General features: G+C 57.0%; 1 protein-coding gene across 1 annotated transcript; it reads right to left on the bottom strand.

Annotated features, from left to right (window-relative positions):
- Positions 1–486: 486 nt before the first annotated feature.
- LOC101427807 (cell adhesion molecule CEACAM7-like) lies at positions 487–12,156 on the bottom strand. Its single transcript, XM_058280311.1, has 8 exons — positions 11,974–12,156; positions 10,879–11,238; positions 6,201–6,479; positions 2,909–3,041; positions 1,949–2,001; positions 1,572–1,603; positions 1,078–1,119; positions 487–857 (listed from the first exon to the last, which is right to left on the bottom strand). Exons 1-8 carry the CDS (start codon positions 12,035–12,037, stop codon positions 783–785), a joined length of 1,038 nt encoding a protein of 345 aa, XP_058136294.1. The 5' UTR covers positions 12,038–12,156; the 3' UTR covers positions 487–782.
- Positions 12,157–16,376: the final 4,220 nt, after the last annotated feature.

The following is a 16,376-nucleotide window of genomic DNA, read 5'->3' on the forward strand; positions in this document are numbered from 1 at the left end:
GTGGTGGGGCTGGAAAGCCTGGATCCAGGACTTGAAGACAGGCAAGTCCATTTGAGGTCAGCATGACAGGCGGGCCACCAGGGTCTGGATGGAACAGTGCTGGGGGCTCAGGACATGGGGGCTGAAAGGGGGCCACACCCATGATGTGCCCAATGCCCGTGGCTGCTCCTTCAGTGTCCATCTTTGTGTGGACAGCAGTCGGCCCCATTTTCCTTGATCCTGAGCCCTGAGCTTTGAGCTCAGAGGGGCAAGTGCTGGGAGCTGTGCAGGGACCCTGGTCCTAGGGCAGATGAGCACTCTTGTGGGTGGGCCAGGCTCTGGGAACATGTTAACACAGTCCCACCCCTTTTGCTCCCCCAACTCCTTCCTGCCAGGGTATAGGGGTGGAAGTGGGGCAAATTAGAGATAATACCTCACAGTGTGACCTAAAGGAAAACAGAGTTTCAGGTGAATTAATTTCATTCCTGTGAGTAGAAATGAACCAAATGAGAGGAAGGGTCCTTTTTATTCAAATTCTTTCCAAGTAATCCATGGCAGGTCACAGGCTCCTTCAGTTTCCTGGAAGTCCCCCATTCCCAGAGGGGTGGGTTGGGAGGATTTTGTCCTGGCTGAGCCTGAGCTCAGGGCGGCCTCTCTGGGTCTCCAGGAGTCCAGGAGGGACCTGCCCCCACCCCAAGCACCCAGAGGCTCCCTGGGCTCAGAGCTGAACCTCGGGCACAGGCTCAGCTCCTTCCCAGGCTCTGCGGTCTCACGTGGCCCCTCCCCTCGGCTGCCCAAGTTTCTTAGGGAAAGTATTGAGTAACTTCTCCTTTGGGGTTGATTTGACAATAAATGTTTGTGTCACGGTTTAGAAGTTCCTGAAAAAGGAAAGAAGAGGCCTCTGAGCACCTTGTAACCTTCTCAGAACCAGGTGCTGCTTCTCCCAGGCTCTGGCCCCAGCTGGGGCTTCTCTGAGGCTTCTGCCCTCAGGCCCCTCCCTCCTGGGTTGCCACCCCTGTCCCCCCATTGCTGCTGTTTCCTGAATTGCTAAGCACAGCCGGGTGGGGGTGGGGAGGTCCTGGGCATCACCCAGCTCACCTCATAGACAGGAACAGCTGCCCTGGAGTCGTGCAGGGGGACCTGGGAGGGGGAAGCAGATGTCAGGGGACAGGCAGGGGCCCAAGTGAGCCTAGAGCTGGAGTCTGAAGGTTCTAGCCTCTGCCCAGCCACAGGTGGGTGCCCTGGATCTGCTTTCAACACTCCTCATCAGGATTGACACCTCTATCCTTAAGGGCCACTCTCCAAGCCTGGAACACAGCACCCTATCCCTTCCTGCTGCATCTCACCCTCGTGCTTGTTGACCCAGGGCCCCTGGCTGATGCTCCCAGGCCCACTCTGTGCCCCCTGCTGGACTCCAGGTTTCTCCCACAGGGTGGGCTCAGGGCGTGGTGGTCCCTGCCCAGCTCCTGGACAGAGAGGACTAACATTGACCTGTCGGGAGGGCAGGGGTCTGGGCTGTGAGGCAGTCCCCCTGCCCCGAGTCTGTGCAGCTGGGACTCCCAGTTTAGAGGATGGGGAGGGGACAGGCTTACCGGAGAGGTGGGATTGTGGGGGAAGCTGTGACCTGGGGAGCAGAGACCGGAGTGAGCACCAGGTGTGTGAGCAGAGCAGGGCCCTCCTCCAGGTGTGGGGGATCCTCAGCTCCAGGAGACACAGTCCTGGGAGAGCATCTCCTGGGAGACTCACGGCTGTCTTAGGGTCAAAGGAGCAGGTGAGCCCAGGAGGTGACCCTGAACCAGGCCCCACAGTCTGGGCTGACACAGCAGCCTGGGGTGCCCCATGGAAGGACTTTATGCTGCTGAGACTCCCCTGAAACCCCTGCAGGCCCGAGGCCCCAAGGAGCGACTGAGGGGATGGACACTGGGGGCAGCCTGGGTGCCCAGCCACTCCCAGCTGGACCTGCACTCACCTGGGGGGCACGCCGGGGGCCGGGGCTCCCTGAGGTCCTGCTGGCTTCTGGCCCTAGAGAAGGTCAGGCTCAGTTACGCAGTGTGCGGGGAAGGTGACAGCTCTGGTGTCAGAGCAGAGGGCAAAGGGGATCCCATTCACAGCAGCGCTGGAGACCTCCTTTCTCCATCTCTGCCCCAGGGAGGGGGCCAGGGTCTAGAGAGGGGAGCTGAGGAAAGACCTAGAAGCCACATCTGCATGTCTGCCTGGGGAAGAGAGGGATCCTCAGGCAGTTGTCGCCCAGGAGGATGTTGATGCAGAGGGACCCAGAGCACAGGAGAGGAACCAACAGCCAGAGTGACCTGAGTGAAGGTCGGGCCTCAGGGATCCCGTAGGGCCTGGTGCAGGACACCAGCAACCTCGGTGTGTCCTGGACCCTTGGGGACCGCGGCGCCCCTGCGGCTGCAGACCCTCCCTCAGCCAGGGCTGTGGAAATGTGCCAATGGGCCCATCCCCGGATCTCCATCCCCCTTGAGGAGAGGTGCAAGGACAGCCCAGGACGCAGCTCCCCGTGGCCAGGACCCCCCGTCTGCACTGTCCGGGCCTGGAGCTGCACATCAGGGGTGTGACCTTGGCTGTCGACCTCAGATCCTGAGGCTTCAGCAGATCTAAGGTGCCGGGACCTTGGGCCCTCCACGCCCATCTCCTGCCCTCACCACTCCCCCGGTTCCCTCTTCTCAACCGACTCCCCTGTGGCCTCCTTCCCCAGGAGCTCTCTTCCCTCTGAGCCCTGATGGGGCGTGAGACCCCCCGCCTGGGAGCTCAGGGCTGAGGAGGAAGGAGCTGGGGAGGAGGGGGCGGCCTCCAGGGGTTCAGGGTTCAGGAGGGGTAGGGGCAGGGCCCCTCACACAGAGGACGGCCCTCCCCGCTCCACACAGTGTTGCCGTCCGGGGAGATTCAGGCCCTGGGAAGCCCACCGTACCCTGCAGAGTCCCTGCACAGCAGGAACCACCCCAGAACTGCAGTCAGCACCATCCCAGCCAGGACCCCCGTCACGATGCCTGCGACGGCCCCGGCAGAGAAGTAGGGGCTGGTGGCTCCTCCAGACGTGCCATCTGCAGGGACAGAGAGGGAGACTCAGACCTGACTTCCTCCCTGGGGTCTTGGACCCCCCTCTCAGGACCCAGCCTGGGCCTCCCCCTCCCCCAGCGGGTGCCCCTGGGAGCATCTCTGTGAGGGGAGGGTGCAGCCTTGTGGGCAGCAGTCCCTTCCTGGTCAATGCCAGTCTTGGGTGGGTCTCAGCACAGGGTCCTCTCTCTGCAAGAATCCCAGAGGCCCAGATCCCCAAAAGGCCCTGCACAGAGAAACCTGAGGTTTCCTGAGTGGGTGGCATCTGTGGTAGGGACGGGAACCCCCTTCCAGGTCGTCCCTGACCCTCAGCGGATCTCCCTCATCCAGGGTATAGGCTTGAACCTTGTCTCTCCAAACTTGCCAACAGCTCTCTTGGGGCAGGAGCCCGGGGAGTGGTACACTGAGCAGCTGTGCCTCCATCACCACACGGTGTCCTCCATCTAATCTGGAGCCACTGTCCCCCACGCCCGCCTAATGGGGGAGGGAGCTGTGGTTCCCAGGAGTGGATCGTGCTCCAGGTGCAGAGCGCAGTGCTCCCACTTCCTGCACAGGACACATCCACCCTTGTGGGAGAGAAGGTATTGGTTCCATGGCAGAGATAATGCAGCTGGGACCCACAGGGTGGGATCTGGAGCTGAAGGTGGCTGTGGCCCTACAGTAATGACAATGACAGTGAAGGTTTTAGCACCTGTGGACTCAACACAAGACTTCCCAGGCCTTCCCACCTGAAATCCATTGGCCATTCACAAGCAAACTACAAAGCCAGTGCATCATAACAACTGCTGCAGACAAGAGAAGGTGATTTCAAGAATAATAATAGCTCTGGGACAGGAGGAGAGGACACTCACTGTCCTCGCTCAGCCTGAGCAGGTGACTCTCAATGGAAGGGAACACATTGGCACCTGCACGCTGATAATCACCGAACCCTCCATCTTCATGCGGTCTAGACTGAGGATGCAGTTTCCCAGGAGGCCTCCACCCTCTCCGTGAGCTTCAGGCTCTGCTGGTTGATGAGCCTCGAAGTGGAAACTGTGAGGGAGGCCAGGACCGTGGAGCCCCTGCCTTCTGTGATGGTCTTGCTGGTTGATGGAAGGCCCTGCCCTGGAGGCCGAGACTGGCTGAGGGAATGGGCCTGGGGGCTCTCTCCTCCTCAGAGCCCTCAGCCAGCTTCCAGGTCCCCAGTGAGCTCTCGAGGTGACCAGAGCACAGCTCTGACCTGCAGATGGTCACGTGTCTCTGTTCACATGATCTGGGTAGGCGAGGGCTGCCCCTCCCAAGACAAGGAAGAGAGGCAGCTCCCCTGACAGGTCACCTGGCATCTCTGGGGAATCAGCCCTAGGAACTTTTTCTCAGCCACGGGGGCACCAACCTCCTCTGCAGGTAGAATTAGCCACCCAAGGGGTTTAATCTCTCTAGAGTTCTGTGATTTATAAAAAGCAGGCCCCTGTTCTTGCCTACAGTTCTGTGAATGTTGGGGAAGGCATCTCTCCAGCCCTGCCCAACTCTGGGGCCAGGAGAGCTTTACACATGCAGGGAAGGCACTTTCTAAGGTGTCATGAGTCATTAGGGAATGAGGAAGGCCCAGACCAGCCTTTGAGTCTCTAGAGGTTCCACCTGAAGTTTTTCTCCATGCAAACAAGACAATCTGGCTGTGGACTGAACATCACGGTGAAGGGAAACCTCTAGAGAGAAGTGGTTTCCATGTTAAAGAAAGTCTGGTACACTTACCAGTATCTGTGAACTGTATCACTGGGGTGCTTCCCTTTCCCCCTAAGAGGTCTGTCATGGGTGCAACCAATGTGTCTGTACATCCTGATCTGTGTTCTTTTCTGAACCATATGTGGCCAGTGTCCACGTTACACAGCTGTGCCATTATGCAGATGGTTCTGCCCTGGACCTCACTTCTTCCTATTTCCCCACTGCTGGACCCAAGTGAGGCTCAGGTGTCCACCGACTGCACTCGTGAGAGACTCCAGGACAAAGGCACATGTGTACTTCACACGCCTTCCAGTCCAAGCATAGATTGTGCCAGACAGTCAGGGCACAGACGGCTGGGGGAAGAGCAGTGAGGCAGAGCTCTGTCCTGCTCATCTCCTCAGTGAGCTTCATCAACCCCTCACCTGGGGAACAAGATTGTGAGCTTGTTTCAAGGCTTGAATGTTACTGTGGGACATGAAGTTAGGAAAAATCAGAGACAACAGAAAGGGACATGGTAGTGGCATTAGGATGCAACCTGATGTTGAGGAAACTTTCCCTTCCCATCTATGGCTTCTCTTTCACTACATGGGGGTTTCTGGGTTGAGAGAACCCCTCCCCACATTCCAAATCGAGCCAATATCTGCCTTGACAAACAAGAGAAGCCAGGGTAAGGAAAATTTGGGATTTGCAGGCTTCTATTGAACACAGTCTAGGAAAGAACTTCATTCAGGATCTTTCTGGAAAACCAGGCTCAGGGCTGCTGGTCCACGGGCCACTTACTGGAGACCGTGATATTCCTGACTGTGGTCCTATTGAGGCCAGTGACATTGTTGTGGACATGGCAGGTGTAGGGTCTTCTGTCATGCACAGACACGTCGAGGATAAACAGCTCCTGTGTGTATTGCTGGGGCCTCCCGTTGATAAGCCAAGAATACTGTGTGGGTGGGTTAGAGGCCGCGAGGCAGGAGAGGCTGAGGTTTGCCCCTGGAGGGTAACTGGAGCCAGGGGGGAAAGATGGTGGGGGTGTCGGGGCCATCTGGAGCAAAGAGAATAAGTCCACAGAGTGACGTAATCAGGTGAAGGGGAAGCTCCTGGTCTGTGTAAGGGCCTCAGTGTCCTTCCGACCATGTCCCACACCACCCTCATCCTTAAAGGCCCACAACCACAAGCCCCTGTGCTCACTGAGTCTGATCTGAGATCATTGACCTGGTTCTCCCAGCACAGGTACTGACCACAAGGGTCTCTAGACAGGAGCAACCCCCCTCCTCATCTTGGCTGCAAGGCTGGGCCTGCCTGGATATGCCTGGGAAGGAAGTCATGGGTGGCCTGGGTGTTCAGGGCATGAGGGCCTGTGCACTTAGACCTGAGAGGACCAGTATGGCCTGGCCCCTGGCAGCATGCATTTGGGCAGCAGCCTGTGCCACCGAGGAACAGAAGTTACTCACAGAAAACCTTCAGGGTGAAGGGGTCACTGCGACGGGCACTCACTGGGTTCCGGGTCTCACACTCATAAGGTCCTGTGTCCTTCCTTGTGACATTGTGTATAGTGAGAATCCTGTTGTCCAGGGACAGCTGCAGCCTGGCACTGTCTGGGAGGCTCTGATTGTTTATCCACCACTGGTAGGTTGTGTTCTGAGTCTCAGGTTCACAAGTTAAGGCCACAGAGCACTGGCCCTCCACGAGATCAGAGGTGCTGCTCCTGATGAAGGGTGTGGGTAACGCCGCTGTGGACAGCAGAGAGAAGGTGACCCTCTTTAGTACATGGATCCTCTAAAGGCATCTTCGTATCAGTGTTGGTGTCTCTCGCCTCTCAGACAACACAAGGCAGAACTTCATATTATAAGACAAATGCTTAACAGCCTGGGTACTCAGAGAATATGAGGACCCCCTGCTCTCTGTCCAGGAGGGCGCAGACCCTCTCCAGTACTAAGTAAGGGGCAGCGTTTGGTCAGGGAAGGGGCAGGATGGGAATCAGGGTCCCTGGCACCTCTCCTGGGCTCTGCAGTGACCAGATGGTGCCAGCCCCACCTCGGCCTCACCTTAACATACGCTTGCTGAGGTCCCTCCCAGCTGCACAATGTACAGTCCTGCTTACTGCGTCCTGGGGGCCTCATTCTTCAAAGGTGTCTGAGAGATGGGCAACGTGGGTCCTCTCATTGTCCAAAAGCCCATGGACACTGGGCAGCCTGGCCAGGAGTTGGGTGTTGGGAGAGAAATAACCCACGGCAGACCCAGAACAAGCCTGGTGGGTAGTTTTGTGGTCAGGCTGAGGGGCCACATGGGATGCAGTTCTTCTCAGGGAGTTGGTGGTGACTAACAAGAGGCTGTAGCCCTGTACAAGGCACAGCAGAGTGTGAGGAATGAGGCAGAACAGAATGTGGGAACAGGCAGGAGCTGGCTGCCTTTGACAGCAGAATCCTGCTCTCTGCCCTTGGTCTTTAAATTCCCTTCTTCCCCTGATGAGGTCCAGTAGGGATCATGTTTATCTTTCCTGAAATCATAGGAATGTTTTCAAATGCAGAAGGGTGATTGGTGGACAGAGAGGGGAGCATAAACTTACTGAGATCTGGCTTTCACAGGCCATTTGTATTTTGCAGATCTGTGATACAGATTTTGGAAGAATTAAAGTTCTTTCAGGGAAGCAGTTGTGGCTCAACTGATAGTGTGTCTGCCTACCATATGGTGGGTCCAGGGTTTGATACCCAGGGCCTCTTGAACGGTGTGGTGAGCTGGCCCATGCACAGTGATGCCACGCACGAGGAGTCCCATGCCACACAGGGGTGTCCTCATGCCCCCCACACAAGGAGTGCACCCCCAAGGAGGGCCAGCCCTTGTGAAAAAAAAAAACACAGCCCACACAGGTGTGGTACCACACACATGGAGAGCTTACACAGCAACATGATGCAACAAGAATAAGAAAAAGCGACAGTTTCCTTGTGCTACATGACAAGAATGCAAGTGGACAGAGAAGGACACACAATGAATTGACACAGAGAGCAGACAACAGGGGGGGCAGGAGAGAGAAATAAATAAAATAGATCTTATAAAAATTCCTATTATATGTGAAAAAGGTTATTAATGGCCCAAAGTTATTTTTTTTTCTTAAAGATTTATTTTTATTTATTTCTCTCCCATTCCCCATCCCCCCTCCCCCAGTTGTCTGTTCTCTGTGTCCATTTGCTGCCTGTTCTTTTTGTCCACTTCTGCTGTTGTCAGACGTATGGGAATCTGGGGTTCTTTTTATTTTGCATCTTCTTCCTGTGTCAGCTCTCCGTGTGTGCAGCGCCACTGCTGGGCAGGCTGCACTATTTTCGCGCTGGGTGGCTCTCTTTATGGGGTGCACTCCTTGCACGTGGGGCTCCCCTATGTGGGGGACTCCCCTGCTTGGCACGGCACTCCTTGCGCACATCAGCACTGTGCATGGGCCAGCGCCACACAGGTCAAGGAGGCCCGGGGTTTGAACAGCAGACCTCCCACATGGTAGACGGATGCCCTAACCACTGAGTCAAGTCTGCTTCCCTGGCCCAAAGTTCTAAGACCACTTACTGGAAGGAATATTTCTCTAGAGAGTGTTATGAGGTCTTAGGCCAAGCTCTGAGTCCAGCAAGGTACCTATTATGACCAAAGGGAAGATGTGGAAATCTGTTCTTCAGTGACCCCTGAGAAGAGACAGAATTGATCAGAGGGCAGTTCTGAGGAGTCTCAATTATATAAAAGGAGGAAAGAAGCCAAATTAGTTGAAACATTTTGTGTCACGGTAGTAAATTAGCAAATGTTTCCATGAGTTAATTCCTATGGAGAGGCAGGAAAAGGGGAGGAGACTGGCAGAGGCACGAGGAATGCTTTCTTTTCCTTCTTCTGACCTCAGGAATGACATGGATGGGTCCAAGCTAAGCAGTGACCATGTGAGATGCCAGTGGCTCAGGTAGCTCTCCTCTGAGAAGACCCACCTCATGATGATGGTGTTATGATGGGGAAATGGGTGTGTGAAGTGGACAGTGAGACATCAGATAGTGCGTGGTCTGACCTGCTTCTCAAGGGGAAGGGTCTTGGGACCCCTGGGGAGAGCTGTGAGCCTCACTCCAGTGCAGGATGTGAGTTACAAGAAAAATGGGTGAGCTGGGCCCTTGTGCTTTGGGGGCGGCAGACCTCTCCCCTCTGCTGCTGAGTCTCTGGTGAGTCAGATAAGGAGTCACATGACCACAGCGCACGGCCTGTTCCATTTGCTGGCATCACTAAGGGGAAGTGCCCTGGACAGGGGCACTGGAAGTTCCTTCTGCGGACTTGAGTCAATTGGCTCATGCTGGAGCTTCATGGGGAGGGTGGGCCTGGCTACAGGTGGTGGTGGGGAGGGAACAGGATGGTCAGCCATCAGCAGGGGTACGTGGGAAAGCGTAAGGGAGGAGGAAGTGGTGCAGAGCTGGGGCAGTTCCCAGCTGGAATGAAAGGAAAGGAAGATGAGGAACAGGGAAGGAGCATAGAGAGCCAGAAACGCCCATGGCATGAGCAGGTGGGTTACAAGTGACTCAAAGACCCCAAAGACCAAGAGTCCCACGTGGCCCCAGAACAGGACAGCTCAGCCCTGAACACCCCACCTGGCCAAGCAGCCCAGGTCATCCTGGACTCAGCCCCAGGGGGTCAGAGGTGTGGGACAGAGGTCTCAGCCCTGAGGGACAGGGCTCCAGTGTGGCCAGAACCTCCTGGGAATCCGCACCAAGGCTCCAGCTCTGAAGAAAATATGGCTCATTCATTCATTCAGTCACCATTCCTTCCTTCCTTCCTTCATCAAAGAGCAATGGAGAGTTTGCTTCTTGTGGGCCCTGAGCTGGTTAAAGGATGTGCAGTGGGGAGAGAGAAAGCAAAGTCCTTTTATCCAGTGGGGGTGACACCAACACGTCAGCAAACAAACAAATCCATGAATTCCTGTCTATGTAGTGAGCACATGGAGAGGCCACTGGGGAGGGGCCTGGACATTCCAGGAAAGACTCTGTTGACGCAGTAACTAGTTAGTCTAACACTGACTAGTTCTCCACTTGCTCTCACTCCCAGATGGACATCTCTCCCTCCACATTAGGAATGTTTATGAGGAAAGGATATGAAGTAAAGGCTGCTCTCTGGACCTGCAGATGCCTAATGAGGCCATGTGGAGAAGAAAGGTCAAGGCTGTGGCTGCAGACAGACCAAGACTTTGACCTGCTAGTCATGGCCTGTTTGATCCCAATTCAGTGAATACAGCATCCCCCAGTGCCTCTGTTTCCCCTCCATAAAACAGGAAATATGATAACTGGTATGTGGCTTGCCACGTTGTCTGTGATCTAACTTTAAAATCTTCATAATCACCTGATCCAAAGCTTGGTTGGAGGAGCAGTACAAATAAACAACACCTGTTATAACTTTCCTCCATGGAGGGCTCCCTGGGCTGAGCCCTGGTGGACAAGGAGCGTCTTCTCTCCCCTGTTCCTCCTCTGGGGACGCTGACCTTCCTGGGGCCTCTCCCATGCTCCCCAGGACAGTCAGCTCACAGCTTGTGACTGTGTGTGTCTGGGCTCTCCCTGCTGGGTCTCAGGGAAGGGCTTGGCTCTGCCAGGTCCTGATGGATCCCTTGGGGCTGAGCTCTGGTGCTGACCAGCTCCAGGCGCCACGGGGCTCAGGCAGCTGGGAAATCCTTGCTCCAGTCAGCCCTGCCCTCAGCCACACCCAGGCCTGGCCACAGGCTCCCCAGGTCACCTGGAGTCAGAAGCCCTGCACAGGGGTCTGGAAAGGGGCTTCCTGGGCTCAGCTCCTCCGTGGGATTCCAGGGCCCCCCCAGGGCAGTGCCCAGCTGAGTCCTACAGGGTCTCTCAGGGCCAAGTTCATGGGGAGGGACTCAGGGTGGGCCTGAGACCAAGCTCCCTCTGCCAAGTGACCCCCAGCAGGCTGGGCCTTTTCTCTGCAGCAAATTTCTTCAGAGTCTGGATTCGGGAGGGAATTCTGATCTAATGCAGTTTGTCTCCCCTGTGTGGATCCTGCCCTCCATGCTCAAACCCCAACACAGGGAGGGAATGCAGAGGGGGTGTGGGCCCAGCAATGCATCAACCTGCCCACCTCTCCCCCAACACACAGAGGTCACAGAAGGTCACTCACAGTACACGCGGATCTGTCCAGAGGCTAAATCACCCTGAAAGTTTCTCTTTATGACTATTAAGGTGTAGATTCCTGAGTCACTCTGGGTGACCTTCTGGAGCAGCAGGGATCCATTGGGGTATATGGTCTCTCGACCACTGTGGGCAGTTCCTGGGGTTGTTTGTTCAGTGTCTATTACATACGATAAAATGTTATGGTTGGGGTCCACCTTGTCCCCTTTGTTCCAGCTGTAGCCTTGAGGATTCTCTGGCTGATTGTGGACACGCAGAAGAACATCACTGCCTTCAGCAGCACCTGCTGGCACAGATTCAATCGTGAGCTGGGCTGTGATGGGCCGGCTCCAGAAGATCAAAAGTGAGACTAGGTGGGAAGAGAGAAAGTAAGTCAATCCTCGGGCATGTTCTGGGTGGAGCGATGGCTCCTGGAGACTGAGCAGGTCTCTCCCCCCCTCAGGCACCTGCTCACACCAGGGCTTGTCCTGGGGGCCTGCCCTGCGGCCTCCTCTCCAGCCCCTCTCTCTTCCCCTCTCTGACCCCCCCCCCCTGCTCTGTCTCCTTGAGGTGCCATCAGCACCTGACATCACTTTCTCCTTCAGTTTGCTTGTCCTTCTTCATGCCCCATAAACGTTTGCTCCATGAGGGCTGGGGCTTGTCGTGTTCCCTGTTGACTCCCCAAAGCCTGAACACGCTGTGCTGTCAGGGAAGGAGATAATGCATGTTCCCAGGGCCCTGCACGTCCTGGTGTTTATTTAGCAGTAAACATAAAGACCCATTCTGTGCTGCCTAGATAAGGGCATTGGTTGGTGTCCCTTGTCATTTTATTCTGGAGTGTCCCTGTGACATAAATTTTCATTTTGTTCAAAATTTATGACTCAGTGATGACTAATTTAGAGAACTTGGAGCAATTGTGGCTTTCCTCCCTCATGCCAATTGCTTTCCTGGGATTTGGCTGTTGCCGAGAGCCTCCTCTTCTCTCATCCCCTCCCTTAAGGCTCTGAACCGCAGCCCTCTCTCCCCTCTCAGACTGGTGTCCCCAGAACCCCCAGCCAGTCTCTGCTCTCCTCGCCCCCCACACCAGGGCCCAGTCCCCTCTCACCTGTGATCAGGGGCCCCTGCCAGGGGGTGTGCTCTCTGTGGGGAGGGCCTGAGGGGGGCTCCATGGGTCTCTGCTGCCTGCACTGTGCCTCCCTGTGTGGAGAAGATTCTGGCCCAGACAAGCTGGTGACACAGCTGCTCCTGCAGCGGGGGCTCTGGGCCCTTCCTCCCTCTGCCCTGAGCCTCCACGGGGGCAGGATTGCTTCCCTGGTCACGTGGGTGGGGCGGGGTCTGCTCTGAGCTCATCTCCTCCCCTCCCCTTGCAACTTCCTCCCTGTCTCCCCTTCCTTCCCTCTCCTTCCGTGCAATTTCCTTTCCCTGGGAACTACCAGGGACTCCGCTCCCTCCGTCCATGATTCTCCTCTCCAAACACACACACACACTCACATTTGCACACAGTCACACTCACACTCACTTGTCCTTGTTTGGGGTGTGCACAACCCCAGGGCTCAGTGTCCTGGGAGTTTCCTATGATGTGGTTCTCCCCTCCTCTGCTGCCAAGTTCAGTCTCCTGAGCTGGAGCCCACAGAGTTTTATTAGGAACTGTGCTCATAGGGTTTTCTCCTTGACTTTGCATCAGATTCTCCTGTGGAACTTTATAACAGGGAGTGAGATGCCCAGGGGACGCCCCAGAAATGCTGCTTCAGCAGTGACCAGGGAATGTGGATGCCCATCCAGGATGAGAACCAGTGGTCTGGGGGATGGGGGGTGGCTCTTCACCAGCCTCTCTGCACCCCCTGATCTGAAGATCCTGTAAAATGCAGATTCTGCTTCAGAAGTGATGGCCTCACCTGAGCCTCTGCATCTAACAGGTTTTGACCTGAAGTGGAAAACACTGGCTGGTTGACCACACTTTGAAACAGGGCTGTGGGGACCCTTAGAGGACCCCACTCCCACCTGCATGGACACCCTGTTCCTTTATGGACTCTCCTGGGCTCTCAGCACTAGGGGGTCATTTCACTGTGTGACACAGAAGCCCAGCTGGGCTCCCCGGGCTCCCAGTTTTCTCACACGTGCTGGAAGGTTGAATTTCCACCCAGTGAGAAGCTCACAGACATGGCTCTGGGGGCCATGAGGGGCAGGTGAGGATGAGGGTGAGGGGTCCCTCCTTCCATCTCTGGGGACTCCAGCCTGGCCTCTGCTTCCAGGGACTGAGACTCAGGGTCCAGGTGTCTCAGAGGCACTGGCAGGACCTGGGGAGGTGGGGGCAGGTTCATCCTTGTCCTGGAGGAGGGGTCTGCATGGCGGGGGCTGGTGGGCTTTGGGCCCCATGTCCTCAGGGAAGGCGACAGTGAGACCCTCCCTGTCTCTGGCTCAGCCCTGGGCAGAGCCTGTCTGTGTCCTCTCTGACTGTCCAGGGGCCTCTGGCCTCTGCCCTGCTGACTCCTGTGGCCACCCCGCTCTTCCCATGGGTGAAGCCCAGCAGGGAGGGGGCATCCAGGCACCAGCACACAGGGCTCTCAGGGGCCCCAGGAAGGAGCAGGCAGGTCAGAGGGTCCCAGGGGCTCCCAGAAGTGTCTGTGGGAGCTCAGGGTGGAAATCAGGTTCCTTCTCACCTCCTCACCCAAGGCCAGGTTTAGGCCTCAGGGGAATCCTTTCCTGTGCTGTTCAGTGTGTCCTGCTGGCGCCCCCTGGAGTCCATGAAGAGACCTGCAGCCAACGTCCCTGGCTGCCCCAGGCTCCACATGGTGGGCCCCGTCCTGACCCCTGAGTCCTGATGGGCTCCGACCTCCAGGCGGCAGAGTCAGCCCCGGGTCATGTTCACTGTGGGTCCCCGGCCACCCCGACTCCACCCAAGTGCAGGGTGAGCCCGGAGTGGATGTGCATTTCAGAGTGTCAGGAGGACCATTGCCTCAGGAGGAGCTCCCTGTGCCTGAGGATAAGGCAGGGCCCTGGGGTGTCCCTGGAGGCTGTGGGTGGGGCTGGCCTGGAGCTGGTGCCCTGAAGGCCCATGTTTCCCTCCGTCCCAGCCCTGGGCCATGGCATCAAAGCCACCCCTGCCCCTTCTGTCATCTCCTCTAGTCCCTCCTCAGCCCCCGGAACCAGAGCAGCTCCCCTGGAGACTCACTGGGTCCTGGGGCTCCTCTGTCAGGGAGGAGAGGCCCATGGGGTCCCTTAGTCCCTCTGCGATTGAGACAAAGGAGGTGCTGTGTGAGCCTGTTCCCGGCCTGCACTGAAGCTCCCGCATCCCCACGACTCCTGGGGCCGGTGGGATGGACTCAGGGACCAGCCAGGGCTCTCCACAGCCCAGGGCCCCGGGCTGGGCGACCCTTCCTGACCGCTCTGTGCTCACGGGGCTCCTCCCCTGGTGGCAGCTCTTAGACCTGGGATCTCGAGTTGTGTGTCAGGTCAGGTTCTTGGTGAGATGAGGAAGGACTCTGACTGTGGGCTCAGTTCCTCTTGGAGAAGTGAAGTGACCACAAGTTAGAGATGGGCTGGGTGTGTCAGTTTCCTGGAAACAAAGCGATTTCCAACTTCTCACTGAAGGGAAAGTACCAAGTGTCCTTGTGGCATGAATAGAGCCGCCCTGGGGTGGTGACCTTTTAGGTGAGGTCAGGAGCACGAGTGGACGTTGTCAGGGAAGGATGGTGGGTGTGGAGGGCGGAAGCTGAAGAGCTAACAGCCTTCAGCTGGAGGAGCTGACAGGGTCCAGTGTGGGAGGAGATTTGAGAGTGAGGACGACCGTGGGCTGAGGTGAGCTGGTGGGAGTGGGACCCTGCAGGCTGTGGGCGCCGCTGAGGGAGGCTCCGCGCTGCGGGGCGCTCGGCCGCCCCCTGGTGGACAAAGAGGACAGTGCGGAGCAGAGGCCCCTGCCTGGCGCTGTTGGGTATTTTTAGTCAAGGTCAACCTGTAGACGTGTCAGGGGCCACATGCCACGTCAATGCCCCACCGTCCGTGCCTCATCTCTCCCCAGTGAGATGACCCCAACTCACATTTCTAGGACCTCCGGCAAGTGCGTTTCCGTCTCTGGCGTGCTATGCTGTGACGTCCTCAGGCACCGTGATGTCTGAGGCCCGAGCGTGGGGCGGGGGAGGGTCTGGAGCAGAAGGGGAGGAGCAGGAGCCAGGCCTGTCAGGAGGGCGGGTCTGTGCCAGGGAGCGAGGGGGAGAAGGAGAAGCCGCCTTCGCTGTCATGCCAGGGCCTGGGCAGGAGCAGGGGTCCTGACTCTGGGCAGACAGCGCCCTCACCTGTCCGTTGCCGGCTCAGGTAGGCGGGAGCTCCTCCCCTCCTGCTCCTCAGCACCCGGGCAGGCGCACCCTGGGCTATGCCGAGTCCTCACCTGCTAAGTCCCCGTGGACAGAGCTGTGGCTGCGGCTCTGCCCCCATCGGTGTCCCTAGTGCTGAGATGGCTTCTCACGCCAGGCTGGACGCCCACAGGGCCTGGGTTTCCTCCTCACCTCCCTCCTCCGTCCACATTTCTCCGTGTTCTGTCCTGCACCCCTTCTCCTGGGCCTCTGCTGAGGGCCTCGCCTATGCACCCCGCCCCCTGTCCCCGTCCATCACCACCTGCTCGGCTCCACTAGACCCTCCGCTTTTCTCTCAGTATCCCTGTAAGGAAGTAGGGAGAGGGCGCGGTGGCACTCTCCAAGGTGCTGCTCTTTCTGGATCTTTTAATAGTGAGCTGCCCTGGGGGTCACCCGGAAGGAGGTTCCTGGAGGGACTTCTCTTTCGGGGGGTGCCTGGCTCACAAGAGAGAGCTCTGCTCCTGGAGTGGAAAGAGGTACCTCTGAACTTCAGAGACTAAGCTCCAGCCTGTCCACCAGCTCCTCCGTCTCCGGGAGTCTCTCTCTGTCACTCTTTCCCTCTTGATGTCCCTGAACCAGGCAAAGTCTCATTGCAAGGCTCAGGATGGTCAGAGTGTGGTGTGGAGATCTTTGAGTCCTGTCTTAGCCCCAGCACAGAGTCTGCATCACAGGACGGGTCAGGTAAAATCAGAACTGTGGGAAGGCGTGTCCTGGGGGTGGTGCTGAGTTTGAGGCCCTCTTTCACCCCCTACCCCCGGGAGCATTCTCCACCCTCTGCACACCCAGTGGGCCTAGGCATCATTTTCTAATTGAAGAGGCGGGATATATAGAATCCCCACCTCTGGGGACCCTACTGGAGGGAAGCACTGCAGGAGGCCCCAGCCCAGGCCCCTTAGTCCATAATGTCATTATTGTAGATTTTGAGAGAAGGCAGAGGAGTCAGAAAACAAATGTGAAAGATTTAGATGTCTTTCCTCACTGGGGTTGCCCTTACCCCCACCCAGGGAGGACTTGGAAACGCGCATGCGGAGATGTTTTGGGTTCTGTCAATGCAAGTAAAAGTTTCCAACATTTACATGGGGGAGAGATAATAAATGTTGTGCAAGACTCATCCCACATGGCAAGGAATTTCCCATCCAAATGCCACCAGTGCCTTCAC

Source organism: Dasypus novemcinctus, chromosome 18 (genome assembly GCF_030445035.2).
Source record: "Dasypus novemcinctus isolate mDasNov1 chromosome 18, mDasNov1.1.hap2, whole genome shotgun sequence".
Classification (NCBI taxonomy): Eukaryota; Metazoa; Chordata; class Mammalia; order Cingulata; family Dasypodidae; genus Dasypus; species Dasypus novemcinctus.